At 44.3% G+C, this 26,333-nt stretch overlaps 1 protein-coding gene across 1 annotated transcript; it reads left to right on the forward strand.

Moving 5' to 3' along the window:
• Positions 1–1,155: 1,155 nt before the first annotated feature.
• Positions 1,156–10,160, forward strand: VIM (vimentin). Its single transcript, XM_063611068.1, has 10 exons — positions 1,156–1,609; positions 1,857–2,566; positions 3,231–3,291; positions 6,166–6,261; positions 6,348–6,509; positions 7,265–7,390; positions 7,741–7,961; positions 8,422–8,465; positions 8,870–8,955; positions 9,799–10,160. The coding sequence occupies exons 1-10, from the start codon at positions 1,268–1,270 to the stop codon at positions 9,838–9,840; spliced, it is 1,890 nt and encodes a 629-aa protein (XP_063467138.1). The 5' UTR covers positions 1,156–1,267; the 3' UTR covers positions 9,841–10,160.
• The last annotated feature ends 16,173 nt before the right edge of the window (positions 10,161–26,333 follow it).

Here is a 26,333-nt window from a genome sequence, read left to right on the forward strand (position 1 = left end):
ATTATGTTTCTTAAATACCAGGTAACCTGCAGTACCCCGTGCCGCCACCAAAAAAAAAAAAAAAAAAAGAGGGAAATACTTTTTTTCTCCTATCCACTGCAGAATCAATTTTACAGTGGTTCTGCAGTTAATCCTTTCAGTACACCATAAATCTAAATACTCAAAAAACCTGTGCTTTTTCAATTGCTACTAAATCACAAGACTGATTTACATAGTCTCCTTTTAGAGAGTAAGTACTCAGCTCTGCTCGTTACTAATATTGAAACAACAGCCCTTGAATTGAGTGATTTCCCTAGAAAGGTTAAGGTGACCGAATCTGAACACTCCCTCCATGTCTTGGACACGAAGTTTTTTGCTGCGTAGACAATTTTATCCCCCTCACCCCAAGGTCAATTGCACGAATTCTTTTGGAAAACAGGACCGGTGACATTTCCCAGACAAATCACCGTGAACCCTGTACTGTGCATTGCTGTCCTAAAATTAACACATAAATCTATCGCCGCCAAACATTCTGTCATTTGTGTTATATAATTGCCTTTCATTTGAACTCATTAATCAAATTGGGGTTTTTAAGCAACACCTAATTAATTCTTTAATTGGCTCACATTATATCTTTAATGACTTCCACCGGGGTAAAAACCACTGATCACTGAGTTCGATTTTGAAACTACGGACGTCGAGTTTCCTCTTTCACCTAGAATTTTCAGATCTTGTTTAAAACGTTGGGTGTGGTTTCATGGGGGGAGGGGTAAGAGCGAGAGGAGACCGGAGGGACGGGGGCGGGGACTCTGCAAGAAAAACCTTCCCGGTGCAGTCGTGATCCGGGAGGCCCACGTATGGCGCCTCTCCAAAGGCTGCAGAACTTTGTTGCTAACAAAAAGTCCGTACATTCGAGCAAAGCCAGGCTTTAGCGGGTTATTAAGAACTTAGGGGCGCTCTTGTTCCCCACAGGGCCCGACCGCACACATCAAAGCGATGGCCCAGCTCTAAGTTGGTAGCACTGAGAACCAGCAGCGCGCGCGGAGCCCGCGGAGACTTGAATCAATCTGGTCTAACGGTTTCCCCTAAACCGCTAGGAGGCCTCAATCGGCAGGACAGCAGGGCGCGGTGAGTCACCGCCGGTGACTAAGCGACCCCACCCCTCTCCCTCGGGCTTTCCTCTGCCACCGCCGTCTCGCAACTCCCGCCGTCCGAAGCTAGACTGAGCCCGTTAGGTCCCTCGACAGAACCTCCCCTCCCCCCAACATCTCCCCGCCAAAGCAAGTCGATGGACAGAGGCGCAGGCCGGAGCAGCCCCCCTTCCCAAGCGGGCGGTGCGCCAGGCTGCGCGAGGCCAGAGCCCTGCGTTCCTGCGCTGTGCGCGCCCCCACCCCGCGTTCCAATCTCAGGCGCTCTTTGTTTCTTTCTCCGCGACTTCAGATCTGCCAGATTCCTTACTCTTTCCTCTTCCCGCTCCTTTGTTCGCGGGTCTCCCCACCTGACCGCAGCCCCGAAGCCGCCGCACGCCTCCTCCCACGCCCCTTTGGCGCGGTGCCACCGGACCCCTCTGGTTCAGTCCCGGGCGGATCCCCCCCTCACCGCGCGACCCCGCCTTTTTCAGCACCCCAGGGTGAGCCCAGCTCAGACTATCATCCGGAAAGCCCCCAAAAGTCCCAGCCCAGCGCTGAAGTAACGGGACCATGCCCAGTCCAGGCCCCGGAGCAGGAAGGCTCGAGGGCGTCAGTACCCCACCCGCCCACCCTCCCCGCTTCTCGCTAGGTCCCTATTGGCTGGCGCGCTCCGCGGCTGGGATGGCAGTGGGAGGGGACCCTCTATCCTAACGGGGTTATAAAAACAGCGCCCTTGGCGGGGTCCAGTCCTCTGCCACTCTCGCTCCGAGGTCCCCGCGCCAGAGACGCAGCCGCGCTCCCACCACCCACACCCACCGCGCCCTCGTTCGCCTCTTCTCCGGGAGCCAGTCCGCGCCACCGACGCCGCCCAGCCCATCGCCACCCTCCGCAGCCATGTCCACCAGGTCCGTGTCCTCGTCCTCCTACCGCAGGATGTTCGGCGGCCCGGGCACCGCGAGCCGGCCGAGCTCCAGCCGGAGCTACGTGACTACGTCCACCCGCACCTACAGCCTGGGCAGCGCGCTGCGCCCCAGCACCAGCCGCAGCCTCTACGCCTCGTCCCCGGGCGGCGTGTATGCCACGCGCTCCTCTGCCGTGCGCCTGCGGAGCAGCGTGCCCGGGGTGCGGCTCCTGCAGGACTCGGTGGACTTCTCGCTGGCCGACGCCATCAACACCGAGTTCAAGAACACCCGCACCAACGAGAAGGTGGAGCTGCAGGAGCTGAATGACCGATTCGCCAACTATATCGACAAGGTGCGCTTCCTGGAGCAGCAGAATAAGATCCTGCTGGCCGAGCTCGAGCAGCTCAAGGGCCAGGGCAAGTCGCGCCTGGGGGACCTCTACGAGGAGGAGATGCGGGAGCTGCGCCGGCAGGTGGACCAGCTAACCAACGACAAAGCCCGCGTCGAGGTGGAGCGCGACAACCTGGCCGAGGACATCATGCGTCTCCGGGAGAAGTAAGGCTGCGCCCATGCAAGTCGCTGGGCCTCGGGAGAGGGCTGGAGGGAGAGGGGAACGCCCCCCTGGCCCCCGCAAGAGCTGCCACGCCCTTGGGGATGTGGCCGGGGGGAGGCCTGCCCGGGGGACAGCGGAGAGCGGGGCTGTGGCTGTGGCGGCGCAGCCCCGCCCAGAACCCAGACCTTGCAGTTCGCATTTCCCCCTCTGTCCCCACACATTGCCCAAGGACGCTCCGTTTCAAGTTACAGATTTCTTAAAACTACCACTTTGTGGGCAGTTGAAGGCCCTTGGGCACAACGAGAGCGAGTCCTCCAAACTTTTAGAAAGTTTCCTCCCCCTTCTGGCGGGCTGCCAATCACCGGGCGGGAGAACGAAGGAGGGGAAGGCGGTGGAGGGAGCGAGACAAAGGGATGGTCTCTCAGGGGCGGGGATGGGGGGGCTGTCGTGCAGGTCTGTGCAGCCACCGTGATTGCCCCTCTGCGCGGTGCCCGAGGTCCCGCTGAAACCTGCCGAGGGCAGCAGGTCTGAAAGCTGCAGGCGCTAGTTGCGCGGAGGTGGCGCAGCTGCTCTGGAGGCGCAGCGCGAATACGTGGTGGTTGGGTGTGGCCGCCCCGTCCCTGGCGGTTTCCCGGTTCCCCTTTGGTTAATGCGCAACTGTTTCAGATTGCAGGAGGAGATGCTTCAGAGAGAGGAAGCCGAGAACACCCTGCAATCTTTCAGACAGGTTTGTAGACTCTCTTCCCACTTGCAGCCGCCTGTCCCCACCCAACACAACCCACGAGCAATTCTAAAAGTTGCTTAACTCACGTCTAAAAAGTGCAAAACTTCAGGGCAGCGCGTAAAGCCCTCTAGTGGCGGGAAGACCACAGGTTGGAGCTCCTCATGATTAGAAAAAATATTAATAAAACCCCTTGAACGATTTTTTTTTTTTTTTGAGACGGAGTTTCACTCTGTCGCCCAGGCTGGAGTGCAGTGGCGAGATCTTGGCTCACTGCGACCTCCGCCGCCCGGGTTCAAGCGATCCTTGAATGATTTCTTAGCAATTACTTGGGACATAAAGAAAAATCTTTTAACTTTTTACTTTTCTTTCCAAAATGTTGCACAGTTTTGCAACACGTTGACCTTCTGGTTTCGAACGATTACAATTTTAGATTGTGGTTTACCAAAGTCAAGTTGCTTAATTTTTACAAGGCCACAAAAAGCGCAGTTATGCCCTGCAGTTTAAAATGGAATACGTGTTGGAAGATAAGAAAACTTAGTTTACAACTGGAATGGAGCCAGCAAGTTTCTTTTCTTCTTTGCAACTTATATTGTGGCATTAAAGTTCGATGAAAGTATCAGTATGCACAACTATTTTGTGTTCTAATAAGGGTGGAAAGGAGCCATCTGTCCCCTCAGCTGAGGGGTATTAATGGTTTCTATGGGCTTCACTATGGAATGTAGATACAGACATTCTGGCAAATGTGGTGGCTCTGGACAGAAATAATAGGAGTCTTTGTGTTCCCAGGGGAGCTTTGCAACAGGCTACATTCTTACTGAATATGTAATGATGTAAGCACGGTTCTAATTGGACACGAGTATTTGCTAACATCCGTTATCTAATATCTGGCCCAGACATGAGAAGTATGTAATGTAAAAAGTTTTTAAAGCTACAAGCATACCTCACATTTTGAAAGTCCTTTCTCAATTGGGTTCTTGTGTTCTTTAGCACTCTCACCATAAAAAATAATAATAGTAATAAACCCAAGGCTGAAAAATTGAATTTTAACGAAAGGATTTTTGTGCGTGTTTTTTTTTTCACCAAAATTAGATGGACTTACAGAATTTTTAACCTAAAATTGGAATCCAAAAGCCAGAAGATCCGCATTATAGTTTATAGTTGTATTCCCTGGAATATTTACTGGGATTAACTGCTAAGCACTCTCAGATGAATAGTGTAATATAACATTTTGAAACTGAAATACATTTACGAAATTAATTTAACCATAGCAATGTGTGGTTCATTTTAGTCCTTGAGCATTTTTGATTATCATACCTGTCATGTTTTCTGCAGAGTAGTGAGTTAACATAAAACAACATCAATACAAAAGATCCTCTGTTTTGAGATTAAGCAAAATTCCTCATTCTCTTCAGTGTAATAGAATACCATGTTGATCTTTCTTTGGAGGTTAGTGAAATATCTTTTGTGTGTTTTTTTGGGCTTAACAAGTAAAAATGAATGTTTTCATCAAGTCTGATCTTTTTATCACCCACTCTTCATTCGTTTTTCCACCAAGGTGATAGAAAAGTCTCAACAGTTTAAGACCGTAAGGCTATAAACTGAACTCCAAATTTAATTGCTGACAAGATAAGCAATCCTCACGCATCCGTCTGAGAGGAAATAAAATCTTAGTTGCAAGATTACATATTCTGATTTGGAATGTTGAGCTTTACAAATGGAAACATAGAAGGACAGCTGAATCAGCAAAAATCCTTCATTTAGTTTCATTCTCTGCAAGCTTGACCAGTCATTCTGAAACAGGCTAACTGAACTGATACAGTGGCAAGTGAAGACACGCCTTTATAGGATGAGTCAAAGGAGTTTTAGAAGAAAAATCCACCAGAGAAGGCAAAGCAAATACAGTGTAGAGTTACATTTCTTTTCCATTTTTTCCTGAACTGAGTCTTTGGCATGCATATCCTAAATTGGGTTATTTCTGAATATAAATCTAGCTTGGTACAATGGATGCCAGATGACTACATATTTGCTTTGGCGCCTAAGGATAAGTTTCAGAAGATTTGAGTGGAGAAAAAAAACTAAAACTCTTGAAGCACAAATTTCTGTTCTCCATGTACTCAAGTGTACATGAAGTTGTGAAAATTTGTCCACCTCTATCATCATGTTATTCCGTGAAATTACAAAACAAATCTTAAAAGTGTTGTGGCATAGATTTTCTAGATTTCAAAAGTAATTAAATTAAATGAATTACTTTATTTTTTGAGACTGAGTGTCACTCTGTTGCCCAGGATGGAGTGCAGTGGCACTATGTCAGCTCACTGCAACCTCTGCCTCCTGGGTTGAAGAAATTCTCCTGCCTCAACCTCCCAAGTAGCTGGGACTACAGGCATGTGCCACCACACCCAGCTAATTTTTGTATTTTCGGTAGAGACGGGGTTTCGCCATGTTGGCTAGGCTGGTCTCGAACTCCTGACCTCAAGTGATCCACCCGCCTTAGCCTCCCAAAGTGCTGGGATTACAGGCATGAGCCACCATGAGCAGCCTTAAAAAGTAATTTTAAAATATCACTGGTAAAATGTGGATTCAGTCATGACTGAGTGCAGTTTACTGTGTGTGGACATTTATTTATTTTAAAATTGTCCGATCACCACCTTGAGTAAAACACAAGGAGTCACAATTAAAATATATTTGTGAGCAGGAGAAAGCACAGCATATGATAGCACTGAATGACTTATCAACCTATTCCAGGGTCATAAAATGTGTCAACACCTTTTCTGTAGTAAGGAGACTAGGTTCAGATGGTTAATCTAAGACAAATAAATGAGATAAGCCATAGACTTTTACATCCTCCATGTCCTGTCTTTTCTCTGTTCAAAATAGGATGTTGACAACGCGTCTCTGGCACGTCTTGACCTTGAACGCAAAGTGGAATCTTTGCAAGAAGAGATTGCCTTTTTGAAGAAACTCCACGAAGAGGTTAGTGGAGTGACTTTCAGGGAATGAATGAGGGTAAGGCAGCCCCCACGGTTGGCACAGCTGACCGTCTGTCTGTTCTTTTGCAGGAAATCCAGGAGCTGCAGGCTCAGATTCAGGAACAGCATGTCCAAATTGATGTGGATGTTTCCAAGCCTGACCTCACGGCTGCCCTGCGTGACGTACGTCAGCAATATGAAAGTGTGGCTGCCAAGAACCTGCAGGAGGCAGAAGAATGGTACAAGTCCAAGGTAGGAAACAAATCAGCACGGCTTCAACCAAAGAAAAGCATTGTGTTCGCAAAACCCTGTACCTGTGTGTGATTCCTAAATATCCTCTAGCCCCAATGCAAAGCTGGCTTTGACTTCTTGCTCGTATTGTGTTTGTCGCCACGGCCTCCCCACCACTCACATCTCCTCCTTTATTTATGTATTTTCTTATTTATTTATGAGACAGAGTCTTGCTCTACTGCCCAGGCTGGAGCGCAGTGGCATCATCTTGGCACGCTGCAACCTCCGCCTCCCAGGTTCAAGTGATTCTCCTGCCTCAGCCCCCTCAGAGCTGGGACCACAGGCAAACACCACCATGCCCGGCTCATTTTTGTATTTTTAGTAGAGATGGGGTTTCGCCATGTTAACCAGGCTGCTCTCAAACTCCTGACCTCAGGTGATCCACCCTCCTCAGCCTCCAAAATGTTGGGATTACAGGCGTGAGCCACCACGCCTGGCCACATCACCTCCTTCAGAATAGCAGACTCCCTTCCCCCTAACCTTGCCTCCAAGTAAACCCAATGCCATACCTTTCACCTCCACTGTGTTGAAATGAGCACCGTAGAGTGAACTCTGAAAATATTAACGTCAGTACTCCACTGCTCTTTCCCTGGCTTTCAAAACAGAAATTTAAACCTATACTGGAAGACATTCAGTGAGAAATATGATTTTTTTTTTCTAAGAGAGTCAGAAGACTTGAATGTGAGCAACCTACATTTCCATTTTCTTCCCGACAGTTTGCTGACCTCTCTGAGGCTGCCAACCGGAACAATGACGCCCTGCGCCAGGCAAAGCAGGAGTCCACTGAGTACCGGAGACAGGTGCAGTCCCTCACCTGTGAAGTGGACGCCCTTAAAGGAACCGTGAGTACCAACCCTGCAGTAAAAGAGGGAAAATAATGATCCATTCTGCTGACTAAGCTCATGATGATACCTCGACAAAATGTTGAGTGAGTAAAAATTTATACCATAATACAAAGAAAATGAGTTATCAAGACAGACTCAAAAGGGACTTGATGGAACTCTTGAAGGTTTTAGCTTGCCTATATCGTTGCTTCTAATATGAAGGACTTGGTACTTGCATTCTCCACCTAAAATTAGAGTGGTCGCCATTTGCCACTAATGGAAATTATTGCAGAAGGTCTGTAAATGGTTCTGGGAACAGCTGGGTTTTTCTGAGAAATAACACCAGACATCTTTCTCACCTCCTGCAGAATGAGTCCCTGGAACGCCAGATGCGTGAAATGGAAGAGAACTTCGCCGTAGAAGCTGCTAACTACCAAGACACTATTGGCCGCCTGCAGGATGAGATTCAGAATATGAAGGAGGAAATGGCTCGTCACCTTCGTGAATACCAAGACCTGCTCAATGTTAAGATGGCCCTTGACATTGAGATTGCCACCTACAGGAAGCTGCTGGAAGGCGAGGAGAGCAGGTAGGGAACTCAGACTTGGATGGGTGAACTCATGGTGACCATTTGTTAGGCCCTGTGCCACTGGGCTCTAGGCACAGTGTGACATTTAATCTTTAGAAAGTTTCTTTGAGGTAACTACTTTCCACTTTTTGTAGAGGGAGGAATTTGAATTGAGAGAGAGTAAGTGACTTGCTGAAGTAAGGGTTAATCAACAGCAGAGCTGGGATTTGAACCCATAACTCTGTCAAAGCCTCCACTCCTAACTCCTGTTCATGCCCCTGTGGAGAAAATGCTTGTAGTAACATATTTTAAATGTACTAACAAGACCAGTCATGGGAAAATGTTTCTGAGACAAATCTCTAGTTTATGATTTAAAACAGTACGTTTTCTTACGTGACGAAAACAAAAAGTGTGTTAATTTGTTCCTAGTGGTTGAAGTTATTTGCCAGCAATTTTACTCTTTCTCTTCATTTGTTTATAGGATTTCTCTGCCTCTTCCAAACTTTTCCTCCCTGAACCTGAGGGGTAAGCGTTTTATTTCCCTTTAAGAAAAACGTCAGCAGCTTGTAACCGTTGTGTTTATGTCAAAGCGTTCATTTTTTTTTAGGATATCTGAAAAATGCCATATAAGAGAAAACTCTATAAAACATCTATAATTTTCAAACCCAAGTACACTCTTGCATTCTATGCTTTAAGTTAAATGCAAACTCCTTTTTCCTTCTTCCTGCTGCAAGTACTATCTCATCCTGATGCTCAAGTGTGTCAGGGCCTGGGTTTGCAAACAGAGACTACTCTAAAATTATTTGGGGAGTAGTACTTTACACAATTGCCTCTCCCCCACAAATCATAATTGTTTCAGTAAAATGATTACTTGTTTTTTCTAAGAAAAAACTCATTTTTACTCATTTTTGGCCTGTTTGTTTATTTAGAAACTAATCTGGATTCACTCCCTCTGGTTGACACCCACTCGAAAAGGACACTTCTGATTAAGACGGTTGAAACTAGAGATGGACAGGTTGGTATCTTTTAAGTAAAAAATAGAGTAATCTCAGACAGGAGTTGATATATTTTAAAATCAATGAATCTGCATCTCAAATACAGCTGGCTAATTTGAGAGGTTCAGGTTTCATTCATGCCTACTAAAAAAAGAACAGGCTCCTTCTTCCAGCAGTACACATAGCCAACTAATTATTTGGCTCCTAGATGTGAAGTTGAGATAGCAATCCTCCTGCACTCCAAAATTAGTGATTGGCTTTGGTGCTTAATTTGAAGTGGGAGTAATCTTCCTTAAACCACTTCCTAAAGCAGTTACATGAAACAGCTTCACTAGACTACCTCAGAATGAGGAATGTTTTGATCCTGGACATATGGCGTCTTCCTACCTCCATACTTTATAGATTGCTAAACCCATCTACAGAATACAAGCATGTGCCATACGATCATTTAGTGTCTTATTACCTCCCTATGCCAGGAAAGAAATAGTTGCAATTTATTGTAGTCATGAAATCTTCCCTTGCACATAAATTTAAAATGTACCTGCTGCACGTTTTAATATGTCTTAATTGCTTTTAAACTTGGCTGTGTTGTGTACAACTATTATACCATCTTTTATAAACACAGTTTTTAAAAAAATTTCTTTTTGTAAGTTACAACATTCCATTGGATCCTTATATTGCCTGTAGTGGAAGACGATCTTGTGTGTCTGCCCCTTCTAGCTTTCACTCATGCAGAAGCAACATAACCTTCTGATTTGCACAATAAATTACATATATTTAGCAGGATTTTTGCCATGATATATAGGATAATTTAATCTTTGGCATGTGGCGTTATATTTATTTTGGGTTTTTTTTTTAAACAGGTTATCAACGAAACTTCTCAGCATCACGATGACCTTGAATAAAAATTGCACACACTCAGTGCAGCAATATATTACCAGCAAGAATAAAAAAGAAATCCATATCTTAAAGAAACAGCTTTCAAGTGCCTTTCTGCAGTTTTTCAGGAGCGCAAGATAGATTTGGAATAGGAATAAGCTCTAGTTCTTAACAACCGACACTCCTAAAAGATTTAGAAAAAAGTTTACAACATAATCTAGTTTACAGAAAAATCTTGTGCTAGAATACTTTTTAAAAGGTATTTTGAATACGATTAAAACTGCTTTTTTTTCCAGCAAGTATCCGACCAACTTGTTTCTGCTTCAATAAATCTTTGGAAAAACTCTTGTTGTGTTATTTATTGGATAATATCTAAACAATTCTCTATTTGGTCCTATTAGTTAATTTGTCATTACAGTCATGGAACTTGATAAATGCAGGTTATTTATGCTTGAGATGTAGTTCTTAATTTTGTCATTTTTGATAGACCTCACTTCTTTTTATTATTACTTAAAAACATTTACAAATAGATGCTGTCGAATAAAGTAACTTGTACCAAAATGAAGATAGGTCTCTATAAAATGAGCTCAGCTCCGTGATTTTAATCATAACAAACAGATTTTCTAAAATAAAAAAAATAAAAACTTTTTTAGTACATACAGCATATGAGTAACACAAATTCCACTTTGGGAGTTAAAGCATAGGAAGTTGCCAAGATATAGGGGCTTATCTTCCGCTAGCAAGATGCAGAGAAATGGAAAAAGTTCACCAAGTTTTTCTTTTATTTAAGACAGGATCTCACTTTGTCACTCAAGCTGGAGTAAAGTGACTCAATCATAGTTCACTGCAGCCAACAACTCCTAGGCTCAGGCAATCCTCCCACCTCAACCTCCTCAGTAGCTAGGAGTACTCAAAACAAATAAACTAATGTCTAACTTTAGCCTAAAATGTGAGTTGTCTTCCCACAACTAGCCACACACCTGGCTAATTTTTTAAATTTTTTGTAGAGATGGGGTCTCGAAGTGTTGTTCAGCCTAGTCTGGAACTCCCGTGCCCAAGCGATCCTCCCTCAGCCTCCCAAAAAGCTGGGATTACAGGCATGAGCCACCACACTCAGCCTAGTTCACCAAGTTTTAATATATGAAACCACTCTGCTTTATTGTGTGTGTGTGATAGCTGTACCTATATCCATCTATCTATAGATGCAGATATTTTTAAAGACCTTCGTGTTTGGAGAATGGCATTAGGCACAAAATAAAACCCCCTACCTTTTCTTCCGGGGAGATGAGATTATTACATGTGAATCACATGGTGCTAACTGTAGGTGTAATAATGTTTCAAAGTCTGGAGCAATAAAAATGAAGTAGGGCAGTCATGCAAAGCTCCCTAGAAAGCACTCAGTGTGAGCATAGAACTTACATAAATAGATGAGAGAAGGTATTGCCGAGAGGCAATAGTGTAGTAATGGTCAATAATGTGTGTTCCGGAGTGAAAACTTCGAGTACATTCTCGGATATCTCCTAAGTTTCAAATTCTGGAAATATTATTATCTTCTCTCCTCCGAGAATGATGTGGTAGATATTGTCATAATTTTTCTATGTTTGCATCTGCCTCTCTCTGGAGTTAACTAGTAAGATGGTTCTCACAAAGCCCTGCCCATTTGCAGGAATGTTCACTGTGATTTTCATCATTTTGGTTACTGCGGGTACCGCATGAAAAAGAAAGGATTGGGGCTGGATACAGTGGCTTATGCCTGTAATCTCAGCACTTTGGAAGGCTAAGGCGGGTGAATGACTTGAAGTCAGGAGTTCCAGACTAGCCTGGCCAACATGGCAAAATCCTGTCTCCATAAAAAATACAAAAATTAGCCAGCTGTGGTGGTGCATGCCTATAACCCCAGCTACTCGGGAAGCAGAGGCAGGAGAATTGCTTCAACTTGGAAGGTAGAGGTTTCAGTGAACCAAGATTGTACCACTAAACTCCAGCCTGGGTGACAGAGCGAGATCCTGTCTTAGAAAAAAAAAAAGAAAAAAAGGATTGGCTGCTGAAGTAACTCCTGGCCATTCTAAATGTAAATTCTAAATGTAAAAGTAAACTTTACATTCTTGTTTACTTGGGACACTCTTGGTTTATGACTGTTGTGTAAGCATAATTATTAATAATAACAGTTTAGACAATAGACTGTATATGGTCAGGTCATGCTACCCTTAGCATAATCTTACAGAAAATGTGTCTGTCCCCTCAACCCCCATATTCAAACAACTGACATGGAAAATGGCATAATTAATTTTATTAGTGTAAACATCCAGGTCTTTGGGCCCTTACGAAACTTTTTCTATTTGATTTTTCATTTTGTTTTCTGTTCTTTAGCCGTTCTTACCACTGTTCCCCGCAGCCTCCTAACCCTATGATCCCTGCCTCCTCTTCCACTTCTAACCCACCTTTGGCTTATAAGGGTCATCCAGGGAAGACCCCAGCCCCATATTGGCTTTCTTCACACACCAGGCTCCTTATTATTTTTTTAAAAATTGAAAAACAAGGCCGGGCGCGGTGTCTCACGCCTGTAATCCCAGCACTTTGGGAGGCCGAGGCGGGCGGATCACGAGGTCAGATCGAGACCATCCGGGCTAACACAGTGAAACCCCGTCTCTAGTAAAAATACAAAAAATTAGCTGGGCGCGGTGGCGGGCACCTGTAGTCCCAGCTACTCGGGAGGCTGAGGCAGGAGAATGGCGTGAACCCAGGAGGCTGAGCTTGCAGTGAGCCGAGATAGCACCACTGCAGTCCGGCCTGGGAGAAACAGCGAGACTCTGTCTCAAAAAAAAAAAAAAAATTGAAAAGCCACAGTTTTCTTTCGGGGAAAAGAACCAGGACAGCAAGTTCTGCTCACACCTATTGAGATTAGTAGACTCCCACCCTTAAAAATCCTTTACAGATGGAGGCCAGGCATGGTGACCAAGGTGGGTGGATCCCCTGAGGTCAGGAGTTCAAGACCAGCCTGGCCAATAAGGCAAAACCCCATCTCTACTAAAGACACAAAAACTAGCCAGGGGTGGTGGTGCACACCTGTAATCTCAACTACTTGGGAGGCTGAGGCATGAGAATTGCTTGAACCCAGGAGACAGAGGTTGCAGTGAGCCGAGATTGTGCCACTGCACTCCAGCCTGGGCAACAGAGTGAGACTCTGTCTCAAAAAAAAAAAAAAAATCCTTTACAGATGGAAACAACAGACACTAGGGACTTCAAAAAGGAGGAGGTTGGGAGGAGGGCAAGAGTTGAAAATCCACCTATTCAGTACTATGTTCACTCTTTAGGTGACGGGTTCAATAGAAGCCCAAGCTCTGGCATTACACAATATATCTATGTAACAAACCTGCACATATACCCCCTGAATCTCAATTTTAAAAAAATATCTTACAGCTCTTTCTAAAGTCACATCCCAGAAATGGAAAAGAGGAGTGGGCCTCCCTTATCTGTGACTGTCGGAAATGAGAGCACAGTGAAAAGCTTCGCAGGTGCCCCATCTCAGAATAATTCAAATCTATTTCAGTCTTCTTTTATTTTATCTTTAATTACACTGTTAGTGTTTTTACTTATCTTCCACTTTGAAAAATTTATAAAAAGAAACTATGTTCTCACCACCTATGGTGAAAGAGAGATGAATGCTTGGTTCCTTTATGTATAACATTAATCCAAGATTAAAGGAGATGGAAAAAAGTGGGGGGGGGTGGGGAGAAAGAAATGGTGGCATAAAGTGTTTAAGTCTGAAAAAAGTTACTAAAGGAATGGTGAAATCCATGGAACTCATGTGACTGTAAAGTCCTGCTAAGTTTTCTCGCAGTGACAGATGGAAGAGGCTGCTGGTGAACGAAACAAATATCTACTTTTAGCCTAAAATGTAGTGAGTTGTTTTCCCACCACTAGCCGCTAACAAAGGCACTAAGAAAACAAAATCTCTTCCCAGGCTATGAGACTAAGGGAGTGAGTGTGTGTAGTGATAGGGGAGGGAGACAGACTTTCACTCCAACTATGGCCTGAATGTTTGTGTCCCCCCAACGTTGTATGTTGAAACCTAACCTGCAATGTCATGGTATTCAGATATGTCTCTTGTGAAGTGATTAGGTCAGGAGGCTGAAGCCCTTATGAATGAGATTAATGCCCTTATAAAAGAAACTCCAGGCTGGGCATGATGGTTCACGCTTATAATCTCAGCACATTTGGAGGCTGAGGCAGGTACATTGTTTGAGTCCAGGCATTCCAGACCAGTCTGAGCAACATGGTGAAACCCTATCTCTACAAAAAACAAACAAACAAACAAACCAGGTGTGGTGGTGCACACCTGTAGTCCCAGCTATTCGGGAGGCAGAGGTAGGAGAATCACTTAAGCCCTGGAGGCAGAAGTTGCATGAGCCAAGATCATGCCACTGCACTCTAGCCTGGGTGACAGAGTGAGACCCTACCTCAAAAAAATAAAATAAAGCCCATAATCCCAACATTTTGGGATGCTGAGGCAGGAGGATTGCTTGAGACCAGAGTTCAAGACCAGCTTGGGCAACAATATGAGGCCCCATATCTACAAAAAATAAAAATATTTAAAAACAGCATGGTGGTACATGCCTATAGTCCCAGCTTCTTTGGAGGGTGAGGTGGAAGGATCACAGGAACCCAGGAAGTCAAGTCTGCAGTGAGCTAAGAAGGTGCCACTGTACTCCAGCCTGAGTGACGGAGGAGACCCCATCTCAAAAAAAAGAGACCCTTAAAAACCCACTTGTCCCTTCCATCATGCAAGGACACAGCAAGGAGGGACCTTCTGTAAACCAGGAAATGGCTCTCACTAGACACGGAATCTGCTGGTGCTTTGATCATGAACTTCTCAGCCTCCAGAACTGTGAGAAATGTTTCTATTGCTTAAAAGCTACCCAGTGCACATGATTTTGTTACGGCACCCGAAAGAGCCTAAGACAGCCCCATCCTAAGGATTACTCACGAGCTTTTTGAAGGAAGCAAGGATAAAACAGACACTATGCCCACATGAAGGCTCCCTCTCCAACCTGCCAGACCAGCTACATGAAGAAGGGTCTGTACTGCTCAGCTAGTGTTGCTGTAACAGAATACCACAGACTGGATGGTTTAAACAACAGAATTTGATTGTCTCACAGCGACAGAGGCTGGAAGTCCAAGATAGAGGTGCTGGCAGGGTCGGTTTATTCTGAGCCTCTCCCCTTGGCTTGCAGATAACACGTTCTCCCTGTGACCTCACATGGTCACCCCTTAGTCTGTTTGGTCTATGTCCTAGTGTCTTCTTCTAAAGACACTAGTCCCATTGGATTAGGGCCTACCCATATGGCTCCATTTTACCTTAATCACCTATTTAAAGGCCTTATCTCCAAATACTGTTACAATTTTTTTTTTTTTTTTTTTTTTTTGAGATGGAGTCTCACTCTGTCACCCAGGCTGGAGCGCAGTGGCATAATATTGGCTCACTGCAACCTCTGCCTCCCGGGTTCAAGCGATTCTCCTACCTCAGCCACCCAAGTAGCTAGGATTACAGGTACACACCACCATGCCCAGCTAATTTTTGTATTTTGAATATAGACGGGGTTTTGCTATGTTTGCCAGGCTGGTCTCGAACTCCTGACCTCAAGTGATCTGCCCACCTGGGCCTCCCAAAGTGCTGGGATTACAAGTATGAGCCACCACGTCCGGCCCAAATACAGCCATATTTTGCAGTACTGGAGGTTACGGCTTCAACATATGAATTTTGGGGAAACACACTTCATCTCATACTAGGATCACCATTCAACATTGGGAAACACTCTCCTTGCCTGTACTCACAATAGGTCTGTGATACAGATTTTCAAAAGCTGTAAGTTTGCAAAATCATTGATCGGGAATGCATAGCTTACAGATTTGTTGATCATTTGTGACTGCCCGGCTTCTCCACTTTTTTTTTTTTTTGGTCTCTTGTCTAGAGTCAGGGCAGTTTGAGGTCAGTTCCATGGAGTCTTTCTACAAAGATCTTTCATGTCAAGCAAATGCTTCTTTTAGGGCACTGTAGGAAGTGAGCAGGCAGCTGTCAAAGGCCTTGGAAGAGTCAACAAGTAGGGTACACGCCAATGAAAATTTTTCTCATTCCACAATAACAGAAGGCCAATTTCTTAGGAAGTTTCAGTTTCTTGTATGTATCAGGCACTGTGCTAGGTGCTGGCTGTACAATAATAAAGTTTCCTCCCTTACTGAGTTCACAGTCTATCAGTCTAGTGGGAAAGAACAGAGAACATAAGGAAAATGCAAGAGGTGTACTGTATATGTTTAAATGTACATAGTACATACAAAAGCCATACAGCACAAGTAAATCCTGCAGGACATGCTTACAGGCAAGCACTGTCTACTTCTTAAATCCACTGTAATATCTTAATTCCAATCCCACATAACAACTACCTTCCCCAGGAATATTGACCAGTCCTGCCTACCCGTTTTACTTGGTAAATGTCGCAAAGCAGATCACCAGGTTCAGTTCAATTCTCCTTGATGCAAGGTAACCTGAAGGAGCGTCAAGTTCTGTCCTTGGAGTTTAGACAGTAGATTCCAGCCCCGATGCTGTTCATAACTCAATATAGGCCTCGGTCTCTCCAGAATATGAGATTTTTTTCTATTATCTTCTCCTTTATGTTGTTAATTATATAAATTGTACTTATATTATTTTATTTGTTTATTTTTCATATTGGCTTAAATGTCCTTCTCTGCTAATGTCAACATGTGAATAACATGTGAATTACATTTATGCATCTTCTGTTTTTGTTATGATCATTTGGTCTCTCTTTTTTTATTTTTTAGCATGTCTCATAATTTCTCCTGAATGCTGGACATTTTAAATGGATACTTATGTAGGACCTGGATGATGTTTTCTTCCTCTAAAGAACAAGAAAAGTTTTCTTTTTTACAGGCAAAGGGAGAACCAGGCATTACCTCGATCCTGGCCAGAGTTAGTTTTAGCCTTTGTTAGGGCTGGTCTATTTTAACATTGTCTTAGTACTGGTACTTACTTCCCAACTGTCTTCTTTAGCCCTAGTGTTGGGTATTTCTCGGCCTCAACTACAACCTGCTTGCATTTATCAAAGCCCTTCCGCCTTGGCAGAGCTAAATTCTAACTTCTGTTTCTCCAACACTACTCAGGTGCTGAAATCTCTGCCCAACTTTTAGTTTCCTGGGTGCTGCTTTGTGCTGTGTTTCTTGGAGTCTCTTCTTGAACATGCAGCTTAGGAGATGGCCAATAATTGGAATGAATTCCTGTCCCCTCAGCCCAATAAGAATTCCATTTTATGTTTGAGCTCTCTCTCCCTCATTTGGAAATTACCCTCATGGGAAAAGCCAGGCAAACATGAATTTTACCTTGAATATTTTTCTTCTTTCAAGGAGTATAACTCTCCAACTAATTTGTGACTGCATTGCTTGCTTTCATAGGCATTCAGACAGGTAGGGGTGTGTGTGTGGTGGGGCAGGGTGTGTGTGTGTGTGTGTGTTTGTGTGTGTGTGTGTTCCAAATATTATAGTTGTTTTTATGGAGCGGAGAGGTACAGACATCCCCAGCTTACAATGGTTTGATGATTTTTCCATTTTACAATGGCGTGAAAGAGATATGCATTGAGTATGCTTCTTGACTTAAGATTTGTTTACTGGGAGGTAACCTTATCGTAAGTTGAAGAGCATTTGCATTCCAGTTATCTATTGCCACTCTGAAACATCCAGCTGCAAAACTTAGCAGCTTAAAACAACAATTTATGGTTCTCTGATTCGGCTCAGCTGGAGAGTTTACTTGGGAATGTTCATGCAATTACAATGAGATGGCAGCTGAGCTGTGGTTATCTAAAGCAAACTATACTGGACTTGTAAGATGTCTTCTTCATTCTTCTGTCTCTTTCTTCAGTGCTCCTTGAATTATTTTACTTTCTACTAATTACCTCAGAATCCAGGGCCTAGGCATCTCACAGCAAGATCTCAGGTTACTCATGCTCTGGCATTGTGACTCACTGCTAAGAGGCAGAAAGCAGAAAAGTCCAGGTTTGATAAGGGCTGCATCTGTAAATGGCACAGGATAATTACCATTATATTTTATCAGTGAAATAAGTCACAAGGACCACTCAAATTCAAGAGTAGAGAAACAGATTCCACTTCTTCATGGGAGAGTGGCAAGGTCACACTACAGAAGAGCATGAGAGATGAGATAAGATTGTGTGCAATTTTGGCAAATACAATCTACCATAGATACAACCTATTCTTCTATTGTTTACCTTAAGATTTTTCCACTTTATGATGGTGCAAAAGTAACATGCATTTGGTGTGCTCCTTGACTGAAGATGAGTTTATTGCAGGGTAGCTCAACTAGGTTAATGAAACACCATAAATCTTTCAAATGGGAAGTCCCAATCAAAACCGTACAAGATATGAAAAATCTAAATAGGCTGACTGTAGAAGATACGAAAAATCTAAATAGGCTGGGAGCAGTGGCTCACGCCTGTAATCCAAGCACTTTGGGAGGCCAAGGAGGGTGGATCACCTGAGGTCAGGAGTTCAATACCAGCCTGGCCAAGATGGTGAAACCCCATCTCCACTAAAGATACAAAAATTTGCTGGGCCTAATGGAATGCGCCTGTAATCCCAGCTACATGGGAAGCTGGGACAGGAGAACTGCTTGCACCCAGGAGGCAGAAGTTGCAGTGAGGAGAGATGGTGCCATTGCACTCCAGCCTGGGCAACAAGGGCAAAACTGTCTCAAAAAAAAAAAAAAAGAAAAGAAAAGAAAAAGAAAGAAAAATCTAAATAGTCTCATTACCATCAAGTCAAGTCAATAGTTAAAAGTCTTTCTTAAAAGAAAATACCAAGATGACGTAACAGTTACGTTCTGCCAAGCATTTAATATACAAAGTCAAGTCAAATGCTTCCAGATCAGAAAATGAGGAAACATTATCAAACTTACTATATTTGTGAATCTATTTGTGCTACTGTCACGAAATATCTGAGACTGGGTAATTTATAAAGAACAGAAATTTATTTTTCATAGTTCTGGAGCTGGAAGTCCAAGATCAAGGCACGAGCAGGTTCCGAGTCTGGTCAGGTCAGCTTTTCATTTCCAAGATGGTGCCTTGTTGCTGTAATGTTCCCCTCTGGAGGAACACTGTGTCTTCAGATGGCAAAAGAGATGGAAGGGGTGAAAAGGGTTGTACTCCCTCTGTCAAGACCTTTTATAAGAAACCTAATCCCATTCACGAGAGTGTAACCTCATGACTCAATCACCCCCTCAAGGCCACGCCTCTCAATACTGTTGCATTGGGGATTAGGTTTCAACATGAATTTTGAAGGGGACAAAAATAGTAGCATAACCTTAATTCCAAAACTATACAGAGATGCAACAGGAGACGAAAATTGCAGCCTATCTTTATTCAGGGATATTGAGGCAAATATCCTAAAGAAGTATCAGCAAAACAATTGTGTTGGCTAAGATTATTTGAGAAGCAAAATGTGGGCTTAGATGTACAAGAGACTTATAGAGAAGGATAAATGGGAAGAAGTAGGAGTAGGCAGGTGAGACTTCAGGTGTTAATTTAAGTCTGACACCAGTGAAAGGAGAGAGGGAAGGATGGAGGAATAGGAGTACCTCAGATTGCAGGGCAGACTCAAGAAAATTTTGGCCAAGTCAGTGAGGGGGTCCTTAAGTCAGTCACAGCTTAGAGGAATTTTATGTCCCATAAGAATTGGTCAGTATCATGTTCTTTACCACATGCAGTCATTGATTGGGAGGAGGTTGGGGGAAGCATGCTTTTGACCCAGATGTAGTGATGAATCCAGAAGGATGGCAGGCAGAGCTGTCAGTTAATGATGCTCCCTGAAACAAGAGATGTTCATGATCTATTTTCCTTGCCACTACACAAATCTAGCAATATATTTTAAAATGTTCATATGTATTATCAATGTATAAAGATATTATGCATGTTAGATACAGCTCAGAAATGTAATATTATTTTAATATTCAAAATTGATTTACACAATTTAATACATTAAGAAATTAAAGGAGAAAAATGGTGAAATGCAACGGCTCACATCTGTAATCCTAGTAAGAGGTGACAGCATGCTGGCAGTCGTCACAGCCCTCACTTGCTCTTGGTGCCTCCTCTGCCTGGGCTCCCACTTTGGCGGCGCTTGAGGAGCCCTTCGGCCCACCGCTGCACTGTGGGAGCCCCTTTCTGGGCTGGCCGGGGCAGGAGCCGGCTCCCTCGGCTTGCAGGGAGGTGTGGAGGGAGAGGCGTGAGCAGGAACCAGGGCTGCGTGCGGTGCTTGCAGGCCAGCTGGAGTTCCGGGTGGGCGTGGGCTTGGGGGACTGCACACTTGGAGCAGCCGGCGGGCCCTGCCCGTCCCAGGCAATGAGGGACTTAGCACCAGGGCCAGCGGGTGCGGAGGGTGTACTGGGTCCCCCAGCAGTGCCAGCCCACCGGCGCTGCGCTGGATTTCTCACTAGGCCTTAGCTGCCTTCCCGCTGGACAGGGCTCGGGACCTGCAGCCCGCCATGCCTGAGCCTCCCACCCCCTCCATGGGCTCCTGTGCGGCTGGAGCCTCCCCGACGAGTGCCACCCCCTGCTCCACAGCGCCCAGTCCCATCAACCACCCAAGGGCTGAGGAGTGCGAGCGCATGGCGCGGGACTGGCAGGCAGCTCCACCTGCAGCCCCGGTGCATGTGGGATCCACTGGGTGAAGCCAGCTGGGCTCCTGGGTCTGGTGGAGATGTAGAGGACCTTTATGTCTAGATCAGGGATTGTAAATGCACCAATCAGCACCCTGTGTCTAGCTCGAGGTTTCTGAGTGCACCAATTGACACTCTGTATCTAGCTGCCCTGGTGGTGCCTTGGAGAACTTTTATGTCTAGCTCAAGGATTGTAAATACACCAATCGGCACTCTGTATCTAGCTCAAGGTTTATAAACCCACCAATAAGCACCCTGTATCTAGCTCAGGGTCTGTGAATGCACCAATCGACACTCTGTATCTAGCTGCTCTGGTGGGGCCTTGGAGAACCTTTGGGTCGATACTCTGTATCTAACTGATCTGATGGGGACGTGGAGAACTTTTATGTCTAGCTCAGGGATGATAAATACACCAATTAGCGCCCCGTCAAAACAGACCACTCGGCTCTACCAATCAGCAGGACGTGGGTGGGGCCAGATAAGAGAATAAAAGCAGGCTGCCTGAGCCAGCAGTGGCAACCCGCTGTGGTCCCCTTCCACACTGTGGAAGCTTTGTTCTTTCGCTCTTTGCAATAAATCTTGCTACTGCTCACTCTTTGGGTCCACACTGCTTTTATGAGCTGTAACACTCACCGCGAAGGTCTGCAGCTTCATTCCTGAAGCCAGCGAGACCATGAGCCCACCGGGAGGAACGAACAACTCCAGACGCGCCGCCTTAAGAACTGTGACACTCACCGCGAAAGTCTGCAGCTTCACTCCTGAGCCAGCGAAACCACGAACCCACCAGAAGGAAGAAACTCCGAACACAACCGAACGTCAGAAGGAACAAACTCCAGACGCGCCACCTTAAGAGCTGTAACACTCACTGCGAGGATCCGCGGCTTCATTCTTGAAGTCAGTGAGACCAAGAACCCACCAATTCCGGACACACTAGGGCTTTGGGAGGCTGAGGTGGGTGGATCACTTGAGCCTAGGAGTTTGAGGCCAGCCTAAGCAATATAGTGAAACCTCATCTGTGCAAAAAATTAAAAAAAATTAAGAAGAAAATAATTAAAAAAACAATTAGGTGGGCATGGTGGTGCATGCCTGTAGTCTCAGCTACTCAGAAAGCTAAGGTGGGAGGATTGCTTGAGCCCCAGGGGTTGAGGCCTCAGTGAGTTATGATTGCACCACTAGACTCCAGCCTGGGCAACAGAGTGAGACCCTAGCTCAAAAAAAAAAAAAAAAAGAGAGAGTGGAAGAAAAAAAAATTAAAGCAGAAAATCATGTGATGGAGAGAAGAGAAAGGAAAAAACCTGTCAGGTAGGCAGTTAGTATGGGACCTCAGCTGAATATTTTCAAACAAAAGAACAGCCTGAACACTCAAGCTGCAGGCACAGATAAGGGAACTTGAACAAGCGGGCTTGCTTGAGACATGCCTACAGCCACACAGATAAGAAACACTACACATGTGACTTGTCCAGACATGCCTGCAATGGAAAACTCTGTCCCCTTACACGTGCTTGCTAAGGGGAACAAAACAATACAGAGTAACTCAACCTAATGGCCTTCATGCGCATTAGGAGGACAGAGTGGAGCTACCAGAAATGCACACCTTATGCAAATGAGATGTCTAGCCCTCATCAGTGTTTTATGAAAGCTTTTGCATTCAATTGTAAAAATAGCAACTCTTTTTTTTTTTTTTTTTTTTTTTTTTGAGACGGAGTCTTGCTCTGTCGCCCAGGCTGGAGTGCAGTGGCGCAATCTCGGCTCACTGCAAGCTCCGCCTCCCGGGTTCACGCCATTCTCCTGCCTCAGCCTCTCCAAGTAGCTGGGACTACAGGCGCCCGCCACCAAGCCCGGCTAACTTTTTTGTATTTTTAGTAGAGATGGGGTTTCACTGTGGTCTCGATCTCCTGACCTCGTGATCCGCCCGCCTCGGCCTCCCAAAGTGCTGGGATTACAAGCGTGAGCCACCGCGCCCGGCCAAAATAGCAACTCTTTTCCAGGCCCTCTCTCCATGGCAGAGAGCTTTCTTCTTTTGCTTATTAAATTTTTGCTCCAACCTCACCCTTTGTGTCCACACTCCTTAATTCTCTTGGTCATGAGAAAAAGGACTCCAGGTGATACCTCATAATGAGAGACTGCTACATTGTGGTGTATTGGCGAGGCTGTAACATGATCAGCTTGAAATATAGAAAAAAATGTTCCATAAAATTCAACATCTAATCATTATAAATTTTTTTGAAAAAAATAGGAATATAAAGACTTTTCTTAACTTGGTAAAAGGATCTATAAGAAACCAAACTTTGGGAGGCTGAGGTGGGGTTCACTTGAAGCCAGGAGTTGAAGACCAGCATGGCCAACATGGTGAAACCTCATCTCTACTAACAATACAAAAAAAATTTAGCTGGGCATGATTGTGCATGCCTGTAATCTCAGCTACTCAGGAGGCTGAGGCAGAAGAAACACTTGAACCCAGGAGACAGAGGTTGTGGTGAGCAGAGATAGTGCCACTGTACTCTAGCCTGGGTGAGGGAGTGATACCCTGTCTAAACAAAAAAAAAAAAAAAAAGAAAGAAACCAAGAGTAAATATAAAAAACAATAGCGAAATAATATAACTAGTCCCTGTAAGATCAAAAGAACAAGAATACCCACTATCCATCCCCACTCCTATCCAATATTGTACCATAGAAAAAAAAAAAAAAAGGTCAGGCACAGTGACTCATCCCTGTAATCCCAGCACTTTGGGAGGCCAATGTGGGAGGATTGCTTAAGCCCAGGAGTTTGAGATTAACCTGGGCAGCATAGTGAAATCTTATCTCTACGAAAAATTAAAAATTTAACTAGACATGGTAGTCTATGCCTGTAGTCCCAGCTACTCAGTGCAGGCAGGGTTGAGATGGGATGATGGCTTGAGCCTGGGAAGTTGAGGCTGCAGTGTACTATGATCATATCACTGCATTTCTGCCTGGGTGAAAGAGTAAGACCCTGTCTCAAAAAAATAAAGAGTTAAAAGGCATAGTGGCCGGGTGCAGTGGCTCACGCCGGTAATCGCAGCACTTTGGGAGACCGAGGTGGGCGGATCACCAGTCAGGAGAGGGAGACCATCCTGGCTAACATGGTAAAACCCCATCTCTAGTAAAAAATACAAAAAATTAGCCAGGCGTGGTGGTGGGCACCTGTAGTCCCAGCTACTCAGGAGGCTGAGGCAAGAAAATGGCGTGAACCTGGGAGGCAGAGCTTGCAGTGAGCTGAGATCGTGCCACTGCACTCCAGCCTGGGCAATAGAGTGATACTCCATCTCAAAAAAAAGGCATAGTACTAGAAGAGATTAAAATTTCATGAATTACAAATGATACTATTGCTTATTTGGAAAATCCCAAACTATTTACAGATAAATTATGTATAAAGAAAAGCAAAAGGCCAAGAGGAGATAAGACACCCCAGACAAGATAAGGCAAGATGAGATGATAAGATAGATAAGATAAGATAAGATAAGATAAGATAAGATAAGATAAGATGGGGTAAGGTAAGACAAGAATGGGATAAGATAGGATAAGGAGAATATCAAGATAGAAAAACACATCCTACCAGATAGGGCTGTAGTAAAATGTAATAGGGTAGATTGGTACAGAAACAGGCACAAGGAAACATAATAAAGTACTCAAGAATGAACCCATGTGTATGAAATTTTATTTCTGATAGAGTGAGCCTAGCTCTGACATGCATTAATTAGAAAAATACCTTGATGAGGACCCTTAAAAGGGAGATGCCAGCATTACATACCCAAAAGTTTTTCTGACAGTTTTCTTTAACATGTACCCAACACTCTCTTTCTGTCCCCTGTCTTCTGACCTAAAGAAATGTGTTCCTTCTTCAAGGAAAAGGGATGATGAATGGATGGTTCTAATGTCCCTTTATGACTTCTCAAAGATTTCTTTGACAACAGACAAATGTCACATCTAATTGTCCACCAAGTACAAACGAAATTAATTTTAGATAAATATATAGTCTGAAGTTAATTCTGGAAAGCGTATATTATGCTTGACAATCTTAAAAACGTTTCTGTTCCTATTTGTTGCCAATTTCACCCCACAAATCTTATCTTTGAATCCCAATTAAATATGGATAATATAAATTAGCATTGTAGAATCCAGTGTATGTAGGGTTATGGGTATAGTCAGATAACTGAATGTTCTCCTTACTACCTCCAGATAAATTCTCTTCCCCTCTGTGATTCACTGATCATAAATCCATTTACTGTGAGAAAAATAGAAATGGATAGGTTGACGTTGTCCCCAGGTGGTAGGTAGGATGAACTGCCTATAAAACAATGCAGTCCTCTCCAGGCAGTACACATTTCAAAATGCTTCTCCCTATGGGGTTTGACACATACAGACAATTTTTGCTCCAATTGCCATGTGCATTAGCAAATCATTCTGCCTATTCTGAGTAGGCACCTTTCAAGCCATGTTACCATTTGAGTTCTTTTGTCTCAAACTGACGGAGCAAAATGAAAACAGAATGTCACCCATGCAGTTCCTGTCTGTTGTATTCGAGAATTTGATATATTCAGACCTATGCCTGGCTTTCAGTACCATGAGCTAATGACATTTCTTGGCTTGACTATAAAGTTCTCTTGACGATATCGTGTGGATGAGATTTTACTGTTTGTGCTAGTCAACAACAAAAGCAGGACCTGGTAATGCCAACAACTATCTGAAGAAGGTCGATCAGAAAAACGACAAGGTGGCCTATTCCAAAGCAACTCTGCATTCTTATAATTTTGTTAATGGAACTTCTTTTTAACAGGTTTCTGAAAATTAAAGTTTGAGGTTATAAAATGTGAGCACACTAGAATGACGCAAAGTTGAATTTCAAATATTGTTTCTTGGATGTTATAAAAATATGTTGTAAATGGATTTCTGCTAAGGATGGACTACTGTCTTCAAAGCTAGAGAAGATAAATTGTGGAATCAAGCCAGCTGTCCAGAGAACATAGAGAGATTTGGGGTCTCTGGTTATGCATACTAAGTGCAAAGCTATCACGTGGCCCAGGGGCAGGCAGGCTTGCTTGACTTTAATAATCAGCGCCTGCAGTAGGTAGCCTGTCCTTGGGAAATGGGTGTCTATAGCTTTGGGCCCATGTGTAACCTCTGGTTGGCTACCATGCCCACTCCATTTTTATGCTCGTTTTCCCAGTTCCAGAAAGATCAATGCTGAGGCTGGCTAATATTAATTGGCTGTGTCATTTTGTCCACTTGGCTGTTCAGTGTGACTTCTGTGGTGGGATGCTCTCTGGTGGCCATTAACATGTGATACAAAAATCTTGCGTACAAAATTTTTTGGATCACATGTTAACGTTTTTATTGCTGTGCATCCCCATTTTGTCCATCCACCTGCCTTTACCCCAGCCCTCCTTGTGTCTAATGTTTTGGTCCTTTTCTTTCCAGGCTTTTGACTTGCTAGCCAGGCTGTTGGTCTCAGCCTAGGAATATCATATAATCTTACCTTGGGTTCCTTCTCCTTCTATGCCAGAAGCACCACTTGCATCCTGCCCATTAGAAAACTTTTTTCCCCTCCCCACTATCTTTTTTTCTTTTTTTTTTTTTTTTGAGATGGAGTCTTGCTCTATTGCCCAGGCTGGAGCGCAGTGGTGCGATCTCGGCTCACTGAAACCTCTGCCTCCTGGGTTCAAGCGATTCTCCTGTCTTAGCCTCCTGAGTAGCTGTGATTACAGGCACATGCCACCGTGCCCGCTAATTTTTGTATTTTTAGTAGAGACAGGGTTTTGCCATGTT

Source organism: Symphalangus syndactylus, chromosome 10 (assembly GCF_028878055.3).
Source record: "Symphalangus syndactylus isolate Jambi chromosome 10, NHGRI_mSymSyn1-v2.1_pri, whole genome shotgun sequence".
Taxonomy (NCBI): domain Eukaryota; kingdom Metazoa; phylum Chordata; class Mammalia; order Primates; family Hylobatidae; genus Symphalangus; species Symphalangus syndactylus.

Coding starts and splice junctions, on each gene's coding strand:
- VIM (XM_063611068.1), top strand. CDS start 1,268: ATGGACAGAGGCGCAGGCCGGAGCAGCCCCCCTTCCCAAGCGGGCGGT. Junction 2,567..3,230: donor ATCATGCGTCTCCGGGAGAA/GTAAGGCTGCGC, acceptor CAACTGTTTCAG/ATTGCAGGAGGAGATGCTTC. Junction 7,391..7,740: donor TGGACGCCCTTAAAGGAACC/GTGAGTACCAAC, acceptor CACCTCCTGCAG/AATGAGTCCCTGGAACGCCA.